This window comes from Hyperoodon ampullatus (assembly GCF_949752795.1).
Source record: "Hyperoodon ampullatus genome assembly, chromosome: 11".
In the NCBI taxonomy this organism is placed as follows: domain Eukaryota; kingdom Metazoa; phylum Chordata; class Mammalia; order Artiodactyla; family Ziphiidae; genus Hyperoodon; species Hyperoodon ampullatus.
Window position 1 is genome coordinate 87,576,671 of NC_136924.1, and position 24,354 is coordinate 87,601,024.

The 24,354-nt window shown below is 39.5% G+C and overlaps 1 protein-coding gene across 25 annotated transcripts in view; it reads right to left on the reverse strand.

The window, feature by feature from the left end:
- Window positions 1-24,354, reverse strand: part of PLEKHA5 (pleckstrin homology domain containing A5) — a gene marked incomplete at its 3' end in the record, with an annotated part of 238,789 nt that overhangs the window by 133,826 nt on the left and 80,609 nt on the right. The window contains exon 4 of one of the 25 annotated variants that reach the window (XM_079715615.1): window positions 15,026-15,424. The exons of the other annotated variants lie outside the window; for them this stretch is intronic. Coding sequence (XP_079571741.1) covers window positions 15,418-15,424 — 7 coding nt within the window. Of the gene's footprint in view, window positions 1-15,025; window positions 15,425-24,354 lie in introns of those variants that run through there. 25 annotated transcript variants of the gene reach the window in all.

Below are 24,354 nucleotides of genomic sequence, written 5' to 3' on the forward strand. Positions count from 1 at the left end.
ATCAGTTTTAGAACATTTTCATCACCCCAAAAGAAAACCTGTACCGTGAGTAGTCACTCATTACCTTCTCTCCCCAGCTCCTGGAAGCCTCCAATCTATTTTCTGTCTCCACAGATTTGCCTGTGCTGGATATTTCATATAAATGGAATCATATAATATGTGGTCCTTTGTGAATGACTTCTTTTATTTAGCATAATGTTTTCAAGGCTCACTCATGTTATGGCATGTATTAGTGCTTCATTTCTTTTTGTCACCAAGCAGTAGTCCATTGTATGGATAGAGTGCATTTTATTTATCCATTTATGAGCTGTCATGAGTTGTTTCCATTTTGAGGCTATTCTGAATAACGCTAGGAGCAATGTTCACGTACATGTTTTGTATACACATATGTATTCAAATCTCCTGGATATACAAGGAGTGGAACTGCCCGGTCATTTGGTAACTCCATGTTTAGCTTTTTGACAAACTATCAAACTGCTTTTCAAAGCAGCTGCATCATTTTATATTCCCACCAACAATGGAGGAGAGCTGTAATTTTTCCACACCATTGCCAACACATGTTATTGCCCATCTTTTTGATTAGAGCTATCCTAGTGGGTCTGAAGTGACAGCTCATTATGGGTTTGATTTGCATTTCTGTGATGGCTAATGATGTTGAGCATCTTTGCAGGTACTTACTCTTCTTTGGCGAAGTGTTCATTCAGATCTTTTGCCCATTTTTAAATTGGGGTATTTATCTTTTTATGATTGAGCGGTGGGAGTTTAAAAAAATTTATTCTAGATACAAGTCTCTTATCAGATATATGATTTGAAAAATGTTTTGTGTTAACATACAAAGAGGAAAAAGAACTCCATCTCTTCCAAAAATTCAGTCAGCAAACACTGTGGTCATGGGGTAAAACATGGTCATGACAATTATAAAACACCTTAATACATTAGCAGCATTTTATAATTTTCAACCCAATCCTCACATGGATGGTAATAACAGGCCTATATCTGAAGCTGAGAATCAAAGGCCACAGAGGTAAAGTGACTTATTCAAAGTCTCTCCTTTGTTATTTTTCTATCACTATTTTTCTATGTGTCATCTTTCTTATTTGTTTTAAATTAAGGTTCTCTCCCTGTGTGGCTTTCAAATTTGTGAGCAAGCTGTCTCAATCCTTTTTAGAGCAAGGCAGGTACGTTTACACAGGAATTCCTCCAAGTCTCAGAGCTAAGTAGGATTAATAATACCCAAGTCTTCGGGTACCTCGTTCAGGCTGTGAGATTATACCTACACACTGATAGTGTGACAGATCTCATAGAAGGAACTGTGCAGCCTGGCAGAGATTTGTGAAGGCTGACATGACAAAGGTGGAAGGTGAGTGTCCCAATGAACCCAGTTTGGTGGTGTTCTATTAGTTTCTTAGGACTATTACCACAACATTGGCAGCTTAAAACAATAGAAGTTTATTCTCTCACAGTTCTGGAGACCAGAAATCAGGCTGAAATTAGTTTCACTGCATCAAAATCAAGGTGTTGGCAGGGCCACGATCCCTCAGGGAGGCTCTAGAGGAGAATCAGTTCCTTGCTTCTTCCAGGTGCGGGTGGCTGCTGGCATTCCTTGGCTTGTGGCCCCAACATTCCATCTTTGCCTCTGGGGTCACACTGACTTCTCTTATGCCTGAAATCTCCCCTTGCCCACCTCCCCTTATAAGGACACTCGTGATTATATTTAGTCCCAGCTCCCACGATCCAGGATAATGTCCCCATCTCAAGGTACAAAATCTTTGCCATATAAGGTGACCTTCCAGGTTCCAGGGACTAGGACATGATCAGTACACATCCAGGGACCATTACTTAGCCAGGGGAGGGGGGTTTTACAAGACCCAGGAACAAAGTCCCAAAGTTGTGAAGGAACAACTTCCACTATCTTCCTTTCTTTATACTCACAGTCCAGTTGTTTTACAAAAACTGCTCCTACAGCTATGGTCTTTCTATTCCAGCCCTAACATGATCCCCCAGTACTGCTGAAAGTCACCATCTTAAGTTACCTGACCAAGTAGCTTCAATTACTCTTGAGAACAATTTCATACAGAAGAAAACACTATCGAAGATTCAAATCTGTTGTACAAAAAACAGGAGGAAAAAAAGAGAAACTGAACAATATATTGTTGTCTCTTAAAATTATTTACAAATATATGATAGAAATCTAACATTAAACGAGGAATTATATATTTAATATTAAATCACTTCTCAGCTATGTCAGAATAATTGAAATGTGCAATGCAGTCGTAAATGGTACACATGCAGTACAAGATTTAAAATGTACTGGCAAGGGCTTCCCTGGTGGCGCAGTGGTTGAGAGTCCGCCTGCCGATGCAGGAGACACGGGTTCGTACCCCGGTCCGGGAAGATTCCACATGCCGCGGAGCAGCTGGGCCCGTGAGCCATGGCCACTGAGCCTGCGCGTCCGGAGCCTGTGCTCCGCAACAGGAGAGGCCACAACAGTGAGAGGCCCACGTACCGCAAAAAAAAAAAAAAGTACTGGCAATTTCTTTCCTCTTATACTAGATAGTGAGTATATGAGTATTTTTACCCCTATCCTTTGTAGGCCTATAATACCTTTACAGTATTTTTAAGATAATTTTTAAGTATTAAAAAAGAAAAAGGGTACAACGTAATCTTCCTCCATAAGCCCTAAAAAGCATCCAATGTGCTAAGCTTCAGGTTGATGTCTAGAATGACATCAGTAACTGTCTCAAATGCCATTGCTAAAATCTACAAACCGGTCAACTCCTTGGTTATGGAAAAAACTCTTGCTTCCTTATTAACTCTTTAGGGAAGTATAGGAAAAAAGGTAGTGAAAATGAGAACGTCTCTGACCAACCAGGAAACAGACATGCTGGTTAAGTTTCCCGATCTTCACATCCTTTGCCCTACAATTTCTATTTTTTGACACAGAAAGATTTTTGCACTATTTACTAAGATTAAATTATCCGTCTCCCAGATGGATTTTGCTGGCTAGATGTTAACTGCCACAGTTCTCCCTTTCTTGCCATAAGCAACTTGGCCTCAAAGGAAAGATATGCTTCTGAAATACTTATTAAGTTGCCTTTAGTAGAGAAAAATCATACTTTCTCATTGACTTAAACTGCAATTTCAGAGATTTATTCTTAAGAAAAAAGTATAGCTCCAAGAAAAATTTATTTTTATATCCAAAGCATACTTTCTGACAGACAGGAGAAAAATTTCTATCATAGTTCATCAGAACCATTAAAAAAAACCCTCAGAGATGTGTGCTAGACAGCAGACAAGCTATCTACCAGACATGAAGAAGGCTGGAGAAGGTCCCTACCCTTAATTCTGAACCCCTTCCGTTGGAAATCATCCATGCTAAATGATGGCTTTGGGCAGGGGAAATTCCATCTGTATTAAATAAGTCACAGATCCTCTATTCTCGACTTGTGATTTTTCTATCTTTACGAAGTAGGTTTTAAACTTATCTGTGAAAAATGTCAGAAATAAAAATCTCAGAATATTTGCAGGATTTAAGTAAGACATGTATTTTTCATTAAAGGTTCTCTAAATTGCATATTCAATGTCTAGTCCTTTACAGTGGAGTAAATATGGCTACTAAACCACCAAAATACCAATTCTATGCTAGGCTTAATAATAAACTTGGTCTATGTCCACTCTCAGAAACCAAACAAGACCGACATTCAATGGGCAGAGCATCCTGGGGTAAAGCAACCAAGCCCATCTCAGGCTCCCAAGTAGCTCGGGGTAGGAGTCCTTGCCCCCAGATCCAGTACCCTTTGGACCCACCCTTCTCAGAATACAATCGTATTTGAGAACTTGTATACTTGTTAGGTTAAAGCAAGAAAAAACACAGTTTAAATTAATTTCAAATTTAACAGAGGTGCCAGAATAAGAGCCTCAACTGCTAATCAAATCAAACTATCAATCTTTCAAAGCAAAATCAAAACAAAGAGCCCCTAAAGTAAGTGGGTGGGCCAGCGGAGCAGCCAACAGGTATTTTACCTCCACGTGAGTCTGATGTGTTTCACTGAAGAGGCAGAAGGCTAGAGACTCAAGTCAACTACAGGCCATTCTGTAACTCCCCTGGCAGCATTCAGGATAATGGGAAAGAACTAGCACCTCGTCAGGAGGGAAGAGAAAAAGTTTAAAATTCAGTTCAGGGCCAGTGGGCTAAAGAGCTGCTGAGGAGAAGTCGTACTGAGGTTATTACAGTACATTGTAGTTCAAACCGTTTTAAGGCTTAAAACCCCTAAGACAAATGTGTGGCAGATTTGGCTAGGAGAGCATGCCCATAGCCAGTCAATCAAACGTAACAAAGACATTCTAGAAACTGTAGAGCCTGAGATGGTTTGTTTGCATTCGAACATTAAGCTTAACATGGGTGGGAGGAAGATATTTTTTTTGGAAATGATGTAAGGCTATTGTTTTTGTTTTTCGCCGGGCCATGCAGCATGCGGGATCTTAGTTCCCCCACCAGGGATCCAACCCATGCCCCCTGCATTGGGAGCACGGGGTCCCAACCACTGGACCACCAGGGAATTCCTGTAAGGCTATTGTTATTGTTGCTGTTATTATTTTTAACGTTTATTCTGACCTGTAGTTCTTACTTTTTATTGCTCAAACTGATGACACCTGCGGAAATACAGGTTACACAAAACTGCAAATGTTTAGAGTAAGTTAGGCAAGACCAATCCCATGCATGTGGCTAACTGAAAGTCCCTTTCTTCTGTGCTAGGTGTGAGCAAAGATCTGGATGAGTGCATCCTGGGAACTCCCTGGCGGCCCAGTGGTTAGGACTCTGCGCTTCCACTGCAGGGGGCCTGGGTTTGATCCCTGGTCGGGGAACTACGTTCCCCGATCCCCGCAAGCCGCACGATGGCCAAAAAAAAAAGGCTTATGGATGAGCGAATCCAAGATTAGCAGGGAGAAAGACCAAAACGAACCTAAGACACAAATACTGAAATGTGATTCCTGGACTAAATGTCTGAGCTATAAATGCAAGCAAGTACTTGGTAAAAGGTTGCTAAGAAGGATCTAGATGAGCAAAAATAACCAGGAAGCCACTAAGTCAGGAAGTGCAATCAAGAGAGGCTGACAACCTGAAATGGAGCAGGTAATCTGGGCACCAACAACAAAACATCGAGGAAACAACAGACTGAGGGTAAACTCACATGAATTTGCTGAGGGTTTAGTGACCATCTATTAATAGCCTATTTAAAGAGTTATGTCACGTTAGGTTAAGTAAGGGGATTACATATACGTATATTTTGACGTACATATCTTACACCATTCATGCCCCTGAGCTCTCCTTAAAAGTTTAATATCGACTTAGTTAACTGACCTTGAATTAGCCAAAAAGACAGTGTTAGAGGAAATGTACTAGAGAGAAGCTAGTGTACAATGGCTATGGCCCCAAAGACAAAGCATTTGAGGTATTCTTCCAGTGCCAACCCAGGCACCCATTCAGTCTCTGATAGCTGAACAACTTTGCTCTCTGTAAGGACTATGTTGGGCCAGATTTAACCAAATTTTCAATGGATGGGCTGCAGAGTTCCAGGCTTCTTGGCTACAAGTAATTATAAAATTCTATCAAGGTCAACAGAGAATTATTTACAGTTAAAAAAAAAGTCCCTATCTATTCTTATTATTGGCTCATATGGCGATTACATAACAGAGTCTGATAATTTTAATGTGTTTCTTAAACAATAGTAATGTGAAAAGGTCTTTGTTTTTTAAAAAACAGCAAGTTTCACAAAAGTAAAGAATCAAAAAGAACCGAAAATATAAGCTCTTAAATAGGGTATTCATTGATATGGATTGAAAAATATGAGATGGAAAAAAGGTTAAGTGTCAATTGTGTACCAGGTACAGTTGGGTTTCCACTAATTTAAGAGTTCACACTTCAATAAGTGTGATTTTATTTATCTAACATTGTTTATATACTAATAGAAACAAATTTGAGGTATTTTTTTAGCTAAAATATTTATCACTTTGTCTACCAGGTCAAACACAGCTGGAACATAACAGGTATCTAGCAATTATTCTATTTATAGAAGTTGGCTAAGCAACTGAGACCCTTTTAACATTTTATCATGTATGGATTCAGGTTTTTAAAATATATTATTATAAAGAGATTCCAAGTACATTATTATTTATAAATCAGTATACTTCTATGAATCTGATATTTCAGACAGCTGATAGGTAATATTTTGAAAAAACTTTAATACAGAAAATATGTAATTGTTTGGAGAGGAAATTAAGGAGACAGATATTTATTCGACACCTACTTTTTGACTAACATCATCCTTGGGTTATTTTTAAAAAATTCAATTCCTATAAATCTAAAATAAAAGTACTGACATTTCTGTTTACTATTGAAAACACAGAAAATAGAGAAATGCAGATACTTGCCTACAGTTACAAGTGGCAAAAGCTAGATTAGAACCCAGGCCCAACAGATTATAAATACGTTATTTCCCATTACAAATCATATTTTAAAAATTAATTTGTTTCTCCATGGGACTAATCTAGGAGTAACTTTAAGAGTATGAATTAGAACTTGTGAGAATTATCAAAATCTTTACTTGGTCATATTGTGCCCCAAATCCTCCACAGGGTATTCACTGCCTATACTTCTAGCATTTGGGACTTTTAAGAATGTAATTTTAGCTTATATCACCATTTCTATCACCAAATTTAATCATACCCTATAAATCCCATTTACATCGTAATTCTAAGACGGTTCTTCTAAATACAAAATGAGAAAAGAACTGAAGTAATTTTCTGGAAGATATATGCAAACCCATAATTCTTCCTTCACTTTTCCATATATTTCAATATAAGATATACATATTCAGGGCTTCCCTGGCGGCGCAGTGGTTGAGAGTCCACCTGCCGATGCAGGGGACACGGGTTCGTGCCTCGGTCTGGGAAGATCTCACATGCCACGGAGCGGCTGGGCCCGTGAGCCATGGCCGCTGAGCCTGCGCATCCGGAGCCTGTGCTCCGCAATGGGACAGGCCATAACAGTGAGAGGCCTGTGTATCGCAAAAAAAAAAAAAAAAAAAGAAATACATATTCAGAATTACTAAAATGTTTGCTAAATGTTTAATACCATGTATTGGTTTTTCTTTTCAAAAGTAGACCATATTCCAGAGGAAAAAGTTCTGAACAAGATGTTAAAGGCCAAGAAGTTGTGCTATAAACAAGCTCTTCTGTCCCATTATTACCCAAACTTACGTGACCACTGTCCCCATTTTCAAGTAACACCACTTAGGATCTCTAAGCACTACTGAACTCCACAAAAGCTATGGAAATAAATGCTCCTTAATTGACAGATGTTAAGTTAAATGAGTAACTGAACTTAATGATTTGGAAATGAACAAAATATACAGGTATACACTTAATCTTTAGAAACCTGGCAAAGAAATCCTTGTCATCAGTAATTTTTCTTTTCATAGTCCCCTCTTTTCATTTTCCCAGTATTTCTTAATATTTTTCTTAAATAGACTGTCTACTTATTATCCATTTCTCTTCTACTGAAGATCTATGATTAGAGGTAAATGGGACTAAATACGTAAGAGAAAACAGTGTGAAGTATCATTTTGCCATGCAAATTTCATGATTATTTTGTGAGTAAATATGGGGGAAAAAGTTAAAATCTGTAATCTTCTACTTATATAATACACATGGAATGTGTATTTCTGAAGACCACAGAGAACTTACACATTTGAAATATTTTTGATTAAAAAAGAAAACAGCTGATAGGATTCTGTAGAAGCAATACTTGCTTCTTTCCCCACAGTAGCTATCTGTGAATGACTTACAGCCCTCATGAATCGTTGCAACAGTCCAAGAAATCATCTTATTACTTTAGAAACCTTAAATGAACCTCCTATTACCATGGTAAAATATTATATTAAAAATAAGTGGAAATAAACAGGGTATAGCTGCCACCCAAGGGCACACAAGTGAGTCAGTATTTAGAAGTGGGGATAGAGTTTTTGAGTATTGTCACCCAGTGCTCATCTCTAATTGCTAACCCTGCCTTTTCCATGAATATACAAGCTTAAGTATACACCCACCTCCTTCACATGTGCCAATCCTGGAAAATGGCATAGTGGGGGCAGCTCTCAAAATAAAGGTATTTTAGGAAAGCATCACATAATTGCCTGGTGTTTGAAGGCACCGGGCTTTTAGTATTCTCTTCCTATTCCTCCCACTCCCTCATCATTTTTCTAGAGCTCTTTAATGCACTGTCTATACCTCAAATTCCCTACCTGACATTTCCGTTTACTCACAAACATGATTTTCTCCCAAGGAAATAAATATGGTAATTTTATGCTTTTTCTTCAAATCTTCAAAAAATACAACGATTTATCTCGAGCAGAGTATGCAATTTTAATTTCTAGGAGAATACCCTGAAGATCTGCTTGCCAAGTTTATCTATTATAAATATATAATAAAACCATTTTCATTATGAAATAATAATTTACAGATTTTATATGTTGCTTGATATTATGAGAAGATAACATGACAAAAAATTGCAAAAAAAGATGTCCCCCCTTTAACTTCATGGAAAAACATGAACATGTTGGATAACAAAAAATAATCACAAAACATTTAAGTAAGATTATCTGCCTAGCAATCACCATACTATGAGCTCAAGGGAAGTGAGAAGAGTCCCAAATGGCAAAACTATTATTGTACTCCCAACACTTCTGTAGCTAATTCAATAGCTAAAAACAGAACAAATTCCAAATATGAATCCTGAATAACTGTAACATATTTCACAAAGTGTTGTCAATCTCATTTTATTTTAGAGTATTTTAAATGACCAATTATTTTATAAAGCCAATTTATTTTTGAACCACCTATGTAACATACATGGACATATTATCACAACGGAGCCTCTCATTCTCTTTAAAGAATTCTTGCTCTTATGCTATTACTTTATTAGATACGGTTTAAAAATTCTTGCTCTTAGGCTAAATTCTTGCTCTTAGGCCACTACTTTATTAGATACAGTTTAAAAATGTGAAAGCAGAAATTATAATTTAATTAAAATACAAGAACAAAAATGTTAAACTGTTCACATAGACAAATCCTGAACTCCCTCAGCACACAATTCTGCCAGCGTTATTTAGCACCAGTGAGCAAACGAAATTTGTGGAGAATACGGAGGAATATCATCATAGCAATTTACAAACTTGTCACCTGAGAAATATATTGAAAATGTTTCAAAAGATTGAGATTTGGACAGCAGAAACAATTCTCTCCCAGGCTCAGCTAAGTTACTTGCTACATAAAGCTTCAGCTTAGTACAAAACAAGCAGCAGATATAAGTAAAGACAGAGCCTTGCTAGGAATTACAGAATAGAATAAAACAGCTAATTAACTCACCAAATAGCCTTTGGCTAAAAGCTGCATTCTTCTCTTTGTCTCAGGCCTCTGGCTTCCAAAGACAAATTACATGCTCCCTGACAGAATGATGACAAAAGGGCACACCGTGATCTCTTTTCTGCTATTTCCACTAGAAGAAAACTGAACCACACTGCAGCCTCCAAGAATAAGTACTTCATATGAGCATGCTCGGTATCTAATTTAAATGATTTGGTATTTCATGTTGGCATGTGATGGCCTACTTCCAAACGCCAAGAGCTGCAAATTCAGTCGAAGATCATTTACTGCAATGAACTAAACAGAACCACCCAATAACTGATTTGTTTTTAACTTCATGATTTTTGTGGTTCATTTAACATGATGTGACTGGAAATGATTATTTTTATACCGTTATTCAAACAAGTCCTTAGGTTTCATTAACTATATTTCATTAACTATGTCCACATAAGCATCCAAAATGCTGGAATGAACTGGAAATTTCAAGATATCCAGGATGTGATCCTCAAAAATAAATCTGACCACTGATACATTAAGCAAACTATAAGCCTTTCATATTTCACTTTTTAACCTCTTCTGTCCTCTTGCCTACTCACTAAATAAAACCATCTACAAACTATCTAGTAGTATTTTAATTTCTCCTTTGGAAATATTAGTAAATATCAGTAAACTAGAATGTTCAGTGTGTTTATTTAAAATGTCTGCTCTCTTCAAACTATAGCAAATAGGATCTTTCTCACCTATAGATTATACATTATATAACAGATTACATGCTTATATAAAACAGACCTCACCCAAATGTTGATAAAGCTTTAAATAGGACTTAATTTTTTTTTGTTTGCATTTTCAAGAACAATTTTTACCAAAATGCCACACACACACAAATCAACCAAATAGTTTGTGTATGCATGTTTCTGTCACCAAATAACTAATTGGCCTGGTTTGTTGAGTAACTTGCTACAAAGACCATACAGTTTTATATGATGGAAATATGGTCAAGAAGCTTATCCTCTGCTCACTATGACCAGTTCAGTCTTCCAGAAACAGAAACCTAGCACAGCAGATACAGACAGCCCCACCAAACCAACGAGACAATTCTCAAATGTCCACTTCCCATTTTCACCTTGGGCAGACAAGCAAAAATAGGAAGTGTCCATGCACTCAACACACACCCAGCCTGGGACAGCAAACCACTGACAGAGTGGGGCTGCCCTTTAAATGGGCCCATGTGCTAATTTATGATCTTTCTTTCTTCACAACCCTTCTTGGTTATTTCTACCACTTCCCTATTGTAAACTACGTACACCCCGCCCTGCTACAAATGTCTCATTTTGTGAACTCTCTCCCTCCTCCCCCCACCCCCAAATTAACATGGAAGGCCTGGGAAAGTAAGAAGGCATAGGAAATGGACAAACTCCATGGTAGCAGCCGGGATAAGGTCCCTCATAAATGGTGGGGCAAGATCCTTAAAGGTTCAGAGAGGTTGTAAAAAATAAAATGTTAAAGCTTTAAAACAAACAAACACAGAGAACCATTTATGGAACCACATCTAATTCCAATACCCTTCTAGAAAATAAAAGTGTTAAGTTCAAGGAAACGTACCAACACACTAGTTTCTTTAGCATTCTACCAAAGCAACTCGTTCTACCAAAGAAAAATTCGTAAGTGCAACTACAAGGTCTACGGGTGCTGTGTGCTACATAAACATTCTATCTTTAACGAAAAAGCACAGGAAGTGAAGGAACACAGAATAAAAGCAAATTATCAAAAACTGTCAATATGCATATGTTTCGTGTACTGCTAAGTCTAGTAAGTTTTGTGTACTGTACATGTCAGGGTGAGGATTCTGTAGAAAGAGTAAGTTACCTCAAGTACTCAAGGAAAGCTCTATGATTCCTGAATGAGAAAGGAAAAGTGCTTCACTGAAAACTAGCAAACAAACCAAAAAATCTATATATGACACATGGTGCAAGGCAATGCGGGTGGAGTGGAAGTAAAAAACGAGAAGGACTACCTGTCTCCAGCAGAGCTTACAGACGATGAGGCAAGTGGACAAATAACTAAGGTAAGATCACCACGGCAGAAGAGAGGTTCTTCCGTGCTCTGGAGAGTTTGGAGGGGAGACAGAAAGCATGCTATGAGGGGAATTTAGAAAAGGTTTTGCGAGGGGGTGAACTTTTTGAAATGCCTAGATGAAGAGTGAGGATCTGGCCCAGAAAGGAGAGGGAAGGAAGAGGAAACGGCCAGGTCAGGGACTGGGAGGGAGGACAGCAGAGGACCCGGGAACTGGTATGGGGACCAGAAAGTGTCAACACTGGGACGAGGGAAAAGAGGACAAAGAAGCTAATTATTCTGGGACGGTACTTGGAAGCAGATGGCAAGAAGCATTTTATACCCTGAATAATGGGAGAGTTCGGGTCATGTGCTAGAAAGCAGAATGGAAGAGTCAACTGTGGAAAGACAGGCAGATACAAAAACAGGGGAAAGAGGCATTTATTTATTCCAGCACATGGCATAATGAATCCCTTGTCCAAAGCACTTTTTTGAATTCTTCCGTATCACTTAATAGCTCTTCACACTGAATTTCCTCTCTCCTAAAAATCTGACCTCAGCATTCTGATTCAAATTTGAGGTCATCTTGTAATTACATGTATCCTTTGATTTTACCTAGAGGGCCTGTTTTTTTTTCCTCTTCTTTTAAATCTTTCTCTCTCGTCACTCATTCTTTAATTTACTTGCTTCCGCTTTCTCTACCTACAAAACCTGATAAAAAGTTTCCCAAGTGCTACCCTGATAAGAATGGATGAATCTGTAAAAATTCAACAGAAGATATAACCTATGTCTATGAAGAGTGAGCAACCTCTGAAGACCTGTACACAGTTCTAGTACATTTCACTGCATGTACACACGCAAGGCTGGATGGATCTGTGTAATAAACATACCTGGCATTCATTCCTCACCACAGGAAGCGGAAGGGAGGAGGGAGAATGGAAGTGAACATAGGAGCCTTATATATTGCAATTTGTTGTTTTGTTTTTTACCAGAGGGTCACAGCAGAATCATTTGGGTAGCAAAAACACACTCCAGCACACGCGTTCAGGGTCCAGAAATCTTTCAGCCTGCCCACTCGTTGTGGGGGCCACACGTTATGAAGAAGCTCCCTACATGATTTTGAGGTTCCTCTGGTTAAGAGCCGCTGTTTGAGGTACCCATGAGTTTACAGAGCGAGATGGACACACAAATAATTGAGGGCTTCCCTGGTGGCGCAGTGGTTGAGAGTCCGCCTGCCGATGAAGGGGACACGGGTTCGTGCCCCGGTCCGGGAAGATCCCACATGCCGCGGAGCGGCTGGGCCCGTGAACCATGGCCGCTGAGCCTGCGCGTCCGGAGCCTGTGCTCCGCAACGGGAGAGGCCACAGCAGTGAGAGGCCCGTGTACCTCAAAATAATAATAATAATAATAATAATAATAATAATAATAATAATAATTGAAAGACAATGATAGAGACAGGGAAGGGAGGATGTTAAAGATACAATAATTTTGCATGATTTACAGATCAGTTAAATTTGAGCAGGATTGGCAGGAAGAATGAAGATGTTCTGGTACAAAAAGGCAGCCAGACACCTCAGAAGACCTTTCAGAGCAAACAAAGGAACAACACAGGCAAAGCAGAAGGCCAGGGCAGATGCGTACGGGTGGGGAAAGGCAGGAAGCGTGTGCATGGTATGGGGGCAGCAAAGCAGAAAGAGGCCAGCAAGGGACATGGACAGTTTATGAAAGACTTTATAAGTAATTCTAGAATGCACTAAACACATGAATGAACACATTTATCACTGCTAGCTCTTCAGAGACACAAGTTTTTTTTTTTTTGGCTGCGTCATGCTGCTTGCAGGACCTTAGTTCCCCAACCAGGGGTTGAACCTGGGCCCTCGGCACTGAAAGTGCAGAGTCCTAACCACGGCATCTCCAGGGAATTCCCACGAAATAATTTTAAATAGTGCACCGACATGGTCCTATTTATGTTTTTAAATATATTGCTGATGGTAAATCGTCCACAGAAAATGGATGAGGGAAGGGAGATTAATGGCTGGGGACTGATCGTTGATATGAGAATTAGAGGGAGAGTCAAAAGTAGTACAGTAAGAGGAAGACTGGAGAGGAAATAATAAATTTGAGATATTTTAAGGACAGAATCAATAGGATATGGTGCTGGACTGGATGGAGGGGTCAAACAGATGGAAAACTAGAGTACAACCACAAGGATTCTGGTTGGGGCAAGTGGGTGCAGTGAGGCGACTAATTAAGCCAGAGAAGACAGACGCAAAAGACGGGTGGAAGGGTTGCATCTCAGGGAGAGTGAGTTCAGCAAAAGGAGAGAGGACAGGAAGGAGAGTTAGCTCAGTTTGAAACAGGTGGAGTTTAGCATCCTGACAGCCCCCTGGTGATATCTACTATTGGCTGAAAGAAATATACATCTGGGGTTCACCTACAGACCCCGGGAACACTTTTTTTTTTTTTTAAATAAATTTATTTATTTATTTTTGGCTGCGTTGGGTCTTCGTTGCTGCCCGCGGGCTTTCTCTAGTTGCGGGGAGTGGGGGCTACTCTTTGTTGTGGTGCACGGGCGTCTCATTGCAGTGGCTTCTCTTGTTGTGGAGCACGGGCTCTAGGGCGCACAGACTTCAGTAGTTGTGGCACACGGGCTCAGTAGTTGTGGCTTGCAGGCTCTAGAGTGCTGGCTCAGTAGTTGTGGCGCACAGGCTTAGTTGCTCCGCGGCATGTGGGGTCTTTCCGGACCAGGGCTCGAACCCGTGTCCCCCGCATTGGCAGGCGGATTCTTAACCACTGCACCAACAGGGAAGTCCCGGGAACACTGTTTCAATAGCACTGTGGGGTTGAAAATCAGCTTAGGAAAGGCTCAGGTGGGACTGAGTCCTCAAGAGACTTAATAACAAGTATATTTACTGAGGGCTTACTTTTTGTCAGACACTGTGCTACAAACTTTACAAGGGTTGCATCATTTGCCCCTGCAACAACGTTACGTGATAACTTTATTTAAAATCTCAAATAGAGGTGAGAAGATGAAGGCAAAGAGCTTTTTAACTGTCTTTCCCAAGTTCACACAGCTGGCAGGTGGTACAGCTATGCTATGATTCCCTAGTTGTTGTGTTCACCAGGAACTTGCTACACTAACTCAACTGTTAGGATGCTTTGAAAAAAAAAAAGCAACAAATAACATTTACAGAATGTTAAAAACATATGGGTTCATTTAATATTAGCAACATCCCTATGCAATAGATCTGATTATTATTCTACCTATTTTACAGATCTGGAGACTGAGGCTCAAGAGGCTTACCCAGTGTCGCTGATAATCAGTACAGGAACTTGGATCCAAAATTTTGGACCCCAAAACCCATGGTCTGAATGAGATCTAAAGGGCAGTAAGCTTACGAAGGAGGCAGAATTAAAAAAAAAAAAAAAAAGGATTTTCAATAGCTGAGACAATGTGGAAAAGAGGCGGGGTAAGAGACGAGAGTAACTGTGAAGAGAACTGATAGTTAAGGGAGAAGTAATGAACATGAGGCAAGGAGGACTAAACCGGTTTCTATTTAGTTTTATTGAAGTTAAACTTACATTCATGAAACTCATACCTGGTAAGTGCACGATTCAGTGACTTTTAGTAAATTTATAGGTCGTGCAACCATTACCGCATCCACTTCAAGAACATTTCCATCACCTCTAGAAGTTCCCTTAGGCCCCGTTTGCAGTCAATCTCCACTTCCACTCCCAGCCCCAAGCAACAGGCTCTCGAAGAGGAGAAATAAGCCACAAGTTAGAAGCAGCCACAGCCACCACTGCCACCACTTCCTTCTTTGGGACAAACGGATGACATTCCTCAGTACAACACAGTAACAATCAGTCATTAGTACTGACGCTATACATCTTGTTGGTAAAAGAGTCCTATTCATATTTTACTGCTTTCCAATTCAAAGATCTTCAGAGCCTATCAACGAGAAAAAAAGTAGAAGCCCTGTGACTTTTTAAAATATGCAATCTTAATAACAAATACAACTGGGATTTTTTTCCCAAATATATAGCAATAAAGTGAGCCCAGGCAATGTACAATAAAAATAAATAAATAAATAAATAACAGGAAGAGTCTCTGCAAAATCCAGGGCATATATTTGCAGAAGTCTTTGGTAAAGGAATACCTTCTGCACAATAATTTGTTACTGTCTGACAAAAGGAGAATTGTAAATTTTAAAACATATTTTCATAAAGTAAACTTAAATATCCCAATGACTTTTATTGCAGTGACAAACCCTTAGCATCTACTTAGCATGTGACAAGATAATGAACAGAAGTAATTATACGTTATTTGGGAATTCAAGCTGTCTCTTGTTATAGACAATGCTTAAGACTATAAGAAAGTCTCTCGTGCTTTACGAGAAAAACAAAAGCGAATGCAAAATTTTGCTTCTAAATAAAGACATAAGAGAAAAATATTTTTAAAGATATTGTATTGTGTAAGTGAAAAGAAAAAAATGAGGGTGGGGCAGAACCATTTTCTGCTTTCTACTGAGAGACAGAACGTATTTCCTAGTGTCTCTTCCCCAAAACCAGAATAGTCCATTTCTTTCCATTCTAAGGATTCTTAGTCAATTGGTTAAAATATTATCATAAGTATCACAGAAATTTATAACCTAAAAAAAGCAATTTGTTCCCTTTGTTCATTCATTCATTCTACAAATATTTATTTATTTACTTATTGGCCACGCTGCATATGGGATTTCAGTTCCCCAACCAGGGATCGAACCCGCACCCCCTACAGTGGAAACACAGAGTCTTACCCTCTGGACTGCCAGGGAAGTCCCCACAAATATTTATTTTTACTTAAATTTTTTATTTGATAAATTTGACATGTAACATTTTGTAAATTTAAGGTGTACATGTTACTTTGATACATTTATATATTGTACTATGATTGCCACGGAAGCAATATTTATCACATTACATCATTATAGTGCAATATTATCGTCTATATTCATTACACTCACAAATAGTGATTGAGCATCAACTCTGTGCCAGACACGGTTCTACATACTAGGGACAGAGCAGCAAACAGGTCTGTGCTCTCACGGAGCTTACTTTCCCTTGGGGAAGAAACTCGATAAACAAAGAATGTACCATATTCCCTCAGGATCCACGGGGGATTGGTTCCAGGATCCCCCCAAGGACACCAAAATCTGCAGAGGCTCAAGCACCTTATATAAAATGGTGCAGTATTTGCATATAACCTAGCCCGTGTACTTTAAATCATCTCTAGATTAGTTATAATACTTAACAGAATGTAAATGCTACATAAATGGTTGCTGGTGCGAGACAAATTCCAGTGTTGTGTTTTGGAACTTTCTGGAATGTTTTTTCTAAGTATCTTTGATCTGTGGTTGGTTGAATCCGAGGATGCAGAGCCGTGGATATGGAGGGCTGACTACAAGACAGTGGGAGAGGGTTAGGCTAAGATAAGTGACTGAATGAAGGCTGGATGGTCAAGAAAAGTCCTGAGGAGGTAACACTTAAGCACTGGCTTGAACAACGGCAGAGAAGGCGGAAAAGAAACCCAGACAGAGTGGACAGTGTAAAGGCTCCAAGGCCACCATATCTAAAGAGAAGAAAGAAGGCCCAGGGACCAGAGTGTGGTGGACGAGAGGAAGAGCTGAGAGATGAGGTGTGAGAGGTCGCAGGTCCACTGGTGTTGGATTTATGAGCCAGAGAAGGAGCTCTGGAGTTTATTCTAAATGCTATGGAAAGCCGCTCAAAGGCTGTGATGTGATGCGATTTGTACATCTGTACATTTTAAAAAGAGGCCTTTGGCTACAGCATGGAGAATGGATTGTAAAGGGTCAAGAAGAGAAGTGAAAACAGTTGAGAGGCCACTGGAATTGTCTGGGTGAGAAGTGATGGTGGCACAGCTGTGAGGTAAGGCAGAGAGAGAGAGAGAGAGAGAAGTGGGCAGATCTGGGATTCTTTTTGGGCAGAGGAAGTGTCAACAGAGCCTGCTGATTGGAGGTTGCGAGTAGGTGGGTAAGTGAAGGAAAGAGAGAGATTAAGGACGGTGCAAAGATTTTATTGTTCTTCTGATTATGTCCATGAGACACTATGTGGTGAGGTCAGTAGGTGGGGAAGGGGTGCAAGGTCTGGCTGGAGATGTGGGTTTATGGGTGACTGGCAAATGGTGTGCAAAGCGCCTTGGAAGTGAATGAGGTGACGGAAAAGGGAACACAGGATAGATGCTGTGCCTTCATCAATCCACAACGCCTATTACAGGTGCTTGGAGTATGGGTGAAAAAGTCAGACCCTTGCCCTCATGGAGTTTACACTCTCTCAGAGAAGACAAATATGACATAACAAATAAGTAAACTGTGTTGTATGACAGGGTGGGTAAGTGCTATGAAAAAATGAAAAAATAGAGGAATCAAGGGTGTGGCTAGGGTGGTGGAGCTAAATGGGGGTCTGGGTGAGCTCATTCAAAAGATGAGATGTGCACGAAGGGCCAGGCTGAGGGAAAGGGCAGTGCTAAGGCCCTGAGGTAGATTAAGATCTAAAGTATCACTGGCATATCTGAAGAATGGCAGGGAAACCAATGTGGCTGGAGCAGAAGAAGAGCCAGCAAGGAGTGCCCAGAAAAGCAGCATGAAACCCAAAAGTACATGATGTCACGGAAACCAAGGGGGAAAGGGTGTCAAGGACCAACTATGCTGAACGCTGCCAAGAGTACGAGTAAGACCAGAACAAAGAGGTTCTTAATGCTGGAAGTGCAGTGTGGAGCCAGGAGAGAAGAAAGCCATCGCTATGGAAGGGCAGGGAAGGAGGTCCAGCTGGCAGGCAGTATATTCACTTCTAAATGTAATAAGAAGACAGGTTCTCAGGACTTAACGATCTGCCACAGCCATCAAATAAGGATTTAAAAAATTTAATGATGTCAACATCATCAATCAATTCTGGAATCCAAAAAGCCCATTTTGCTTATTTTCTCACTCTATTAATTACAAACCACTCAAAAATCACTACTCTATTTCTCACACCAAAAAAAAAAAAAAAAAGAAAGAAAGAAAACAGTACAGATGAACCGGTTTGCAGGGCAGAAACTGAGACACAGATGTAGAGAGCAAACGTATGGACACCAAGGGGGGAAAGCAGCCGGGGGTAGGGGGTGGTGGTGGGATGAATTGGGAGATTGGGATTGACATGTATACACTGATGTGTATAAAATGGATGACTAATAAGAACCTGATGTATAAAAAAAAAAAGCATGCCACAACAAAATCCATGGAACCAAATTTCCAATCCAGCAGTTAGCGTGAATAATTTATCTATGTGTTCTTTCCATAGCCCATCTAACTCCCTATCAAATAACTACAGTTGACCCTTGACCACAGAAGGTGGTAGAGGCATCCACCCTCTACACAGTCAAAAATCTGCATATAACTTTACAGTCAGCCCTCCGTATCTGCAGTTCTGCATCTATGGATTCAACCAACTGCTGATCATGTAGTACTATAGTGTATATTTACTGAAAAAAAATCCATGTATAAGTGGACCCATGCAGTTTAAACCTGTGTTGTTCAAGGATCAATTGTACATCATGAACCTTATTATTCCTTTAAGTTTGAAGTACATGTGGTAAATCCTTTAAAATGCATTTACATTTAGATATCTTTGTTCACTATATCATTCACATTTAGTCTTAAAAATTGAACATAATAAAGGTCATTTTATTCTGTACTATAAAAAAAAAAAGAAAGAAAGAAAACAGAGAAAAAGAGCTAAAAACTCATAAGCCAGAGAAGCAGCTTCAACAGCAATATGGTACCAACCTGTTGAGAATCATTGCAGGTATTGTGGATATATGACCGATCTTTCATTTGCACAAGAATACTGTCAGATAACTACCATATGACCCAGCAATCCCACTACTGGGCATATACCCTGAGAAAACCATAATTCAAAAAGATACATGTACCACAATGTTCACTGTAGCACTATTTACAATAGCCAGGACGTGGAAGCAACCTAAGTGTCCATCATCGGATGAATGGATAAAGAAGATGTGGCACATATATACAATGGAGTATTACTCAGCCATAAAAAGAAACGATTGAGTTATTTGTAGTGAGGTGGATGGACCTAGAGTCTGTCATACAGAGTGAAGTAAGTCAGAAAGAGAAAAACAAATACTGTATGCTAACACATATATATGGAATCCAAAAAAAAAAACGGTTCTGAAGAACCTAGGGGCAGGACAGGAATAAAGACACAGACGTGGAGAATGGACTTGAGGACATGGGGAAGGGGATGGGTAAGCTGGGACGACGTGAGAGAGTGGCAATGACATATTTACACTACCAAACGTAAAATAGATAGCTAGTGGGAAGCAGCCGCATAGCACAGGGAGATCAGCTCAGTGCTTTGTGACCACCTAGAGGGGTGGGATAGGGAGGGTGGGAGGGAGACGCAAGAGGGAGGAGATATGGGGATATATGTATATGTATAGCTGATTCACTTTGTTATAAAGCAGAAACTAACACACCATTGTAAAGCCATTACACTCCAATAAAGATGTTAAAAAAAAAAAGAATACTGTCAGATAGATTTACTATCCACATCCTATATGAGGAAAAAGGTGAAACAGACAGAGGTTGCCCACAGTCTCACTGCTACAAAATTGAGGGCAGGGGTTAGAAGGAGTTCATGTTTTCTCTCCTCTGCCACCTCGTGTCTCTCTTCTATTTATATGTACCTAAAACAAGAGGCAGACAGGATAGGTTTTCTTCTTGCTTTGTAAGACACTCTTGCTAGACAGACATGATAAGTTTTTAATTTTCGTTTTATTTTTCCCCTTCCTCCCTCCTATCCATCTATCCATCCACCCCCCTTCTATCATTTATAAATATGTACCAGTGTCTGCTATATACAAATAGCCACTCTGTACACGAAGTCCTATTGCATTTTAGAAAAGTTGATTTTCTAAAAAAAAATAAAAAAGTAAAAAAGACCTTCCAAAATAAGCAAAACTGCTGTATAAAAAGTATAATTAACCAATATATCAACAATGATGGTAAATTGTGATCTTCATTTAAATAAATTACTAAAATGACACCAGAAATTAGGTTATCTTAATGTTCTTTTGGAAAAATTACTTCCTGACAGTTTGTGGCTCAAATTTTTTCACTACATAGATTTAACAATATATATGATTTTACAGCTTAATGACCTATGACAAATCAACTCTAAAAATCACTTTTCTGTGGTAATTTAAAACATCTGCTTGAAATAGCAGATCCCTAAAAAATTTTAAATCAGAATTGACACACAAAACGTAATCTGTTGACAAATGAGCAAAGAAGGACACTTCTCAAGGAGTTTAAGAAAGGGTTACAAGAATTCATGACACAGAAACAAAATCCTATTCAAGAAATTAGACTCAATAAAATATCATTTCAGGTTGCAGAAGAACGTAACTATGGCTTTTCAAAGATCACCTAGACTCACAGATACACTTCAGTCGTCTCAATTAGTGTAGGTAAGGCAAACACCAGATGCTCATTAGGCAAAGTTACATAAACAGCAACAAAGAGGGAAAACAAGATGCCAAGAGTCCAAAGGACACTCAACAGGAATGGCTGCATAAATGAAAGTATCTGTACTATGGAACAGGTCGTGCACCTGTCCAAAAGAACAGGGCAGAACTGTGTGTCCCATCCTGGCAGGTGTCTCTGGTGCATGTACATCACCCCAGAAGCAGGTGAGAGAACGGTGACTGCTGGCAGCATGGGTGAAGTGACCTTCATGTTTTATTGATACTTTGTACCCTTTTGGGCTTTATAAATTGTTTTCCACAGCATTTATCAGTTATGCAATTAACTGATAAAAAGGGAAAAAAGGAAATGAGAAAAGGGAAAAAGAGATGGGAAGAAGGGAAAACAGAAAGGAAACCAACAGGAGCCAGAAGCAAGGTGACAGGTGCCCAGGCGAGCAGCGTGGTGTGGAGAGACCCGAGCGAGATGCCCCCACATTCAAGCCCTACTCCTGCTACTAAATGCGGGCAACTTAAACTCTCTGAGCTTCAGGTTACTCATGTGCTGACTGAAGATAACGTCATTTCTTACCCTATGGAGTTACTGTGAGCATTAAAGGAGCTAATTTTTGAAATGTACCTGACACAATGCCTGGCCCAGTGTAAGTACCCAATAAGTGGTAGCTGTTAATTTCAGGGAATACTAATAACTTCACCTCTAAATCTTTTCTTCTTTATACCATAATCTTAAAGTATATTATATTTGGTATAAATTCTTTTCACTAGTTTAGAAAAGTAGTTTTTAATAATGACCATAAAACCAATCCAGCTGGAGAATATATGCTGCTGGTACTATCAGAAATATATTGCAACCCCTGCACATAAGTACCTAGTATCTTGTCCTCACTCGTCTGACCCTGAGCCCTAAACTTTGTGCTTCTTACCTAGAAATTTCATTCTTCGGTTTGTCTGCAGCATATTATAAGACTGATAAGTACCTGTATCTCTTCAAGTCATCCCACAGTAGATGGGTAGAAAACGGGTATTACTCAGGGGCATGTTCTTAAGACTATATTTTCATGTTTAAAAAAAAAAAAAGGAAATCATAAACCAGGATAGATTTCCAAGTAAATAATAACACTCCTCACTTCCAATTCAGAGTAAGAAACTGATTAAAAATTTTAAATTGCTTTTTCACAATAACTTAATTCAGTCAACATAATGTTCACATTTGTTTTTCAGATGTTGGCCTCATGTGTTCCCCCACGAGCCCCATGTGAAGCTCATGAATTATCCTAATAAACAAAGTCTTCCCTAATGAAGCATTATTCTTGTGAATCTCACTATATTCTACTCCTTTTCTAATTATTAAGACTTTTCTTCTAAAAAAAATTAAAAACACTTGACACTGCACCTTCTTTTGTGTTTACAAGTCCACTTACATGCTACAGTCCTTGGATTTACGCATCTCATCAACACTACAAAACCTAACCTAACCTTTAAAAGTCTAAAATCTAAATCTCGAGCAGTGGTCAACAAACTTATTCTGCAAAGGATAGCAAATATTTTAGGCTTTGTGGACCAAACAGTCTTGGTCACAATGATCACCTCTGCTGTTGTAGTGAGAAAGCAGTCATAGACAACATGTAAACAAATGGATGCGGCTGCATTCCAATAAAACTTTATTTACAAAAAAAGGCAGCAGGCTGGCTTTGGTCCACAGGCCACTGTTGCCAACTCCTAATCTAGAGCAGCAATTAAGTGAAATGTGTATGACAGTCTTCTATCTACTCTGTAAAAATTTAGTGACACATGTCTCTGACCAATCAGTTGATGGGTCATTTTACTTATTTAATGATTAGCATTACTAATTTTACTAAATTATTTTCTATCCTTATTAATTCCATTTAGATTCTTCCCAATATTTAACTAATTTTTCATAATTCTGCACTTTAAATATAACTTGCTTAATGATTCAGTATTTCCTCATGAATCCCATTTTCTAAAATTTATCATTTTTATACCTTTGGTTTCTCTCCAAATTTCCCATGAAAAGTAGAAATGTCAGCACTTCTCTGCAAATGAAATGGCTTACAAAATTAAAAAATAAAACAGTCATTTACATGTTTCCTTTTCCCTTCATTAAAAAATCAAGGCAGGGCTTCCCTGGTGGCACAGTGGTTGAGAGTCCGACTGCCGATGCAGGGGACACGGGTTCATGCCCCGGTCCGGGAAGATCCCACATGCCGCGGAGCGGCTGGGCCCATGGGCCATGGCCGCTGAGCCTGCACGTCCGGAGCCTGTGCTCCGCAGCGGAAGAGGCCACAACAGTGAGAGGCCCGCGTACCACACACACACACACACAAAAAAAAAATCAAGGCAATGATTAATAAAGATATTATTTTAAGGAATGGTAGCCAGCCTCTAAGATAGCCAAGGATCCTCACCTCCTGGTACACACACCTATGTATCGCACCTCCTTGGGTTTCCGTCTTGGTCTTTAGGATGGCTTGCTCTGGACAAAGCCAGCTGCCATGTCACGAGAGGCATGTAACCCGGTGGAGAGGTCCATGTGGAGAGAAACCAACTGGCCAGTCCCAACTTGCTAGCCATGTGACCCTCCATCCCCAGCTTCCAAGCCCCAGCCAACATCAAACTAAAACCTCATAAGACACCCTGAGCCAGAACTGCCCTACCAAGCAGCTCCAGAATTCCTGCCCTGCAGGAACTGTGGATGACAAGAAATGGTTATAGTACAAAGTTCTGGAGTGATGTGAAGTCACAGGGGATCCTCCTCATCTGATTAAGTTACAGTTTAGCTTATTCTGTATAGCTGTTTTGGTCAGTGGCAGCTGCAGTTGATAAACAAGCATCTCCTGTCTTGCAATAGGATGAGTTTAGGGGACGAGACTGATATCAGCAACAACTGATTTGGCTGTACAGTAGTAATGACTGCTGTGCTGTGTTTCTTCAACAGTAACTTGACACTTGCTGGGTGGAAAGCTGTGTGTCAGATGATCAAAGTAGTTGGATTTCTACAAACTGGCAGATAACCCACAGTAACAGTTACATCCAAAAAGCAATCCTTACTTCACTTCTGTTCTTGCCCATGTGAATCTCACTGTTTCCCAAGGCAGTATTTTTTACCCCTGGTCTGGCCCATTAGAGGATAATGAAATGCAATTAATGGGATGCTTTCTGCCAGCACTTTAAAATAATGACACAGAAGAGAAGGTACAGGTAGTAAGGGGAAAATAATTTTTCACTTCAGTTTTATGTAAAGAAATGTATTTGTATGTGAACACTGGGTCATGTAATAATATGTATTTCTTGTTGCAGATAATGGTCAAAAAAGT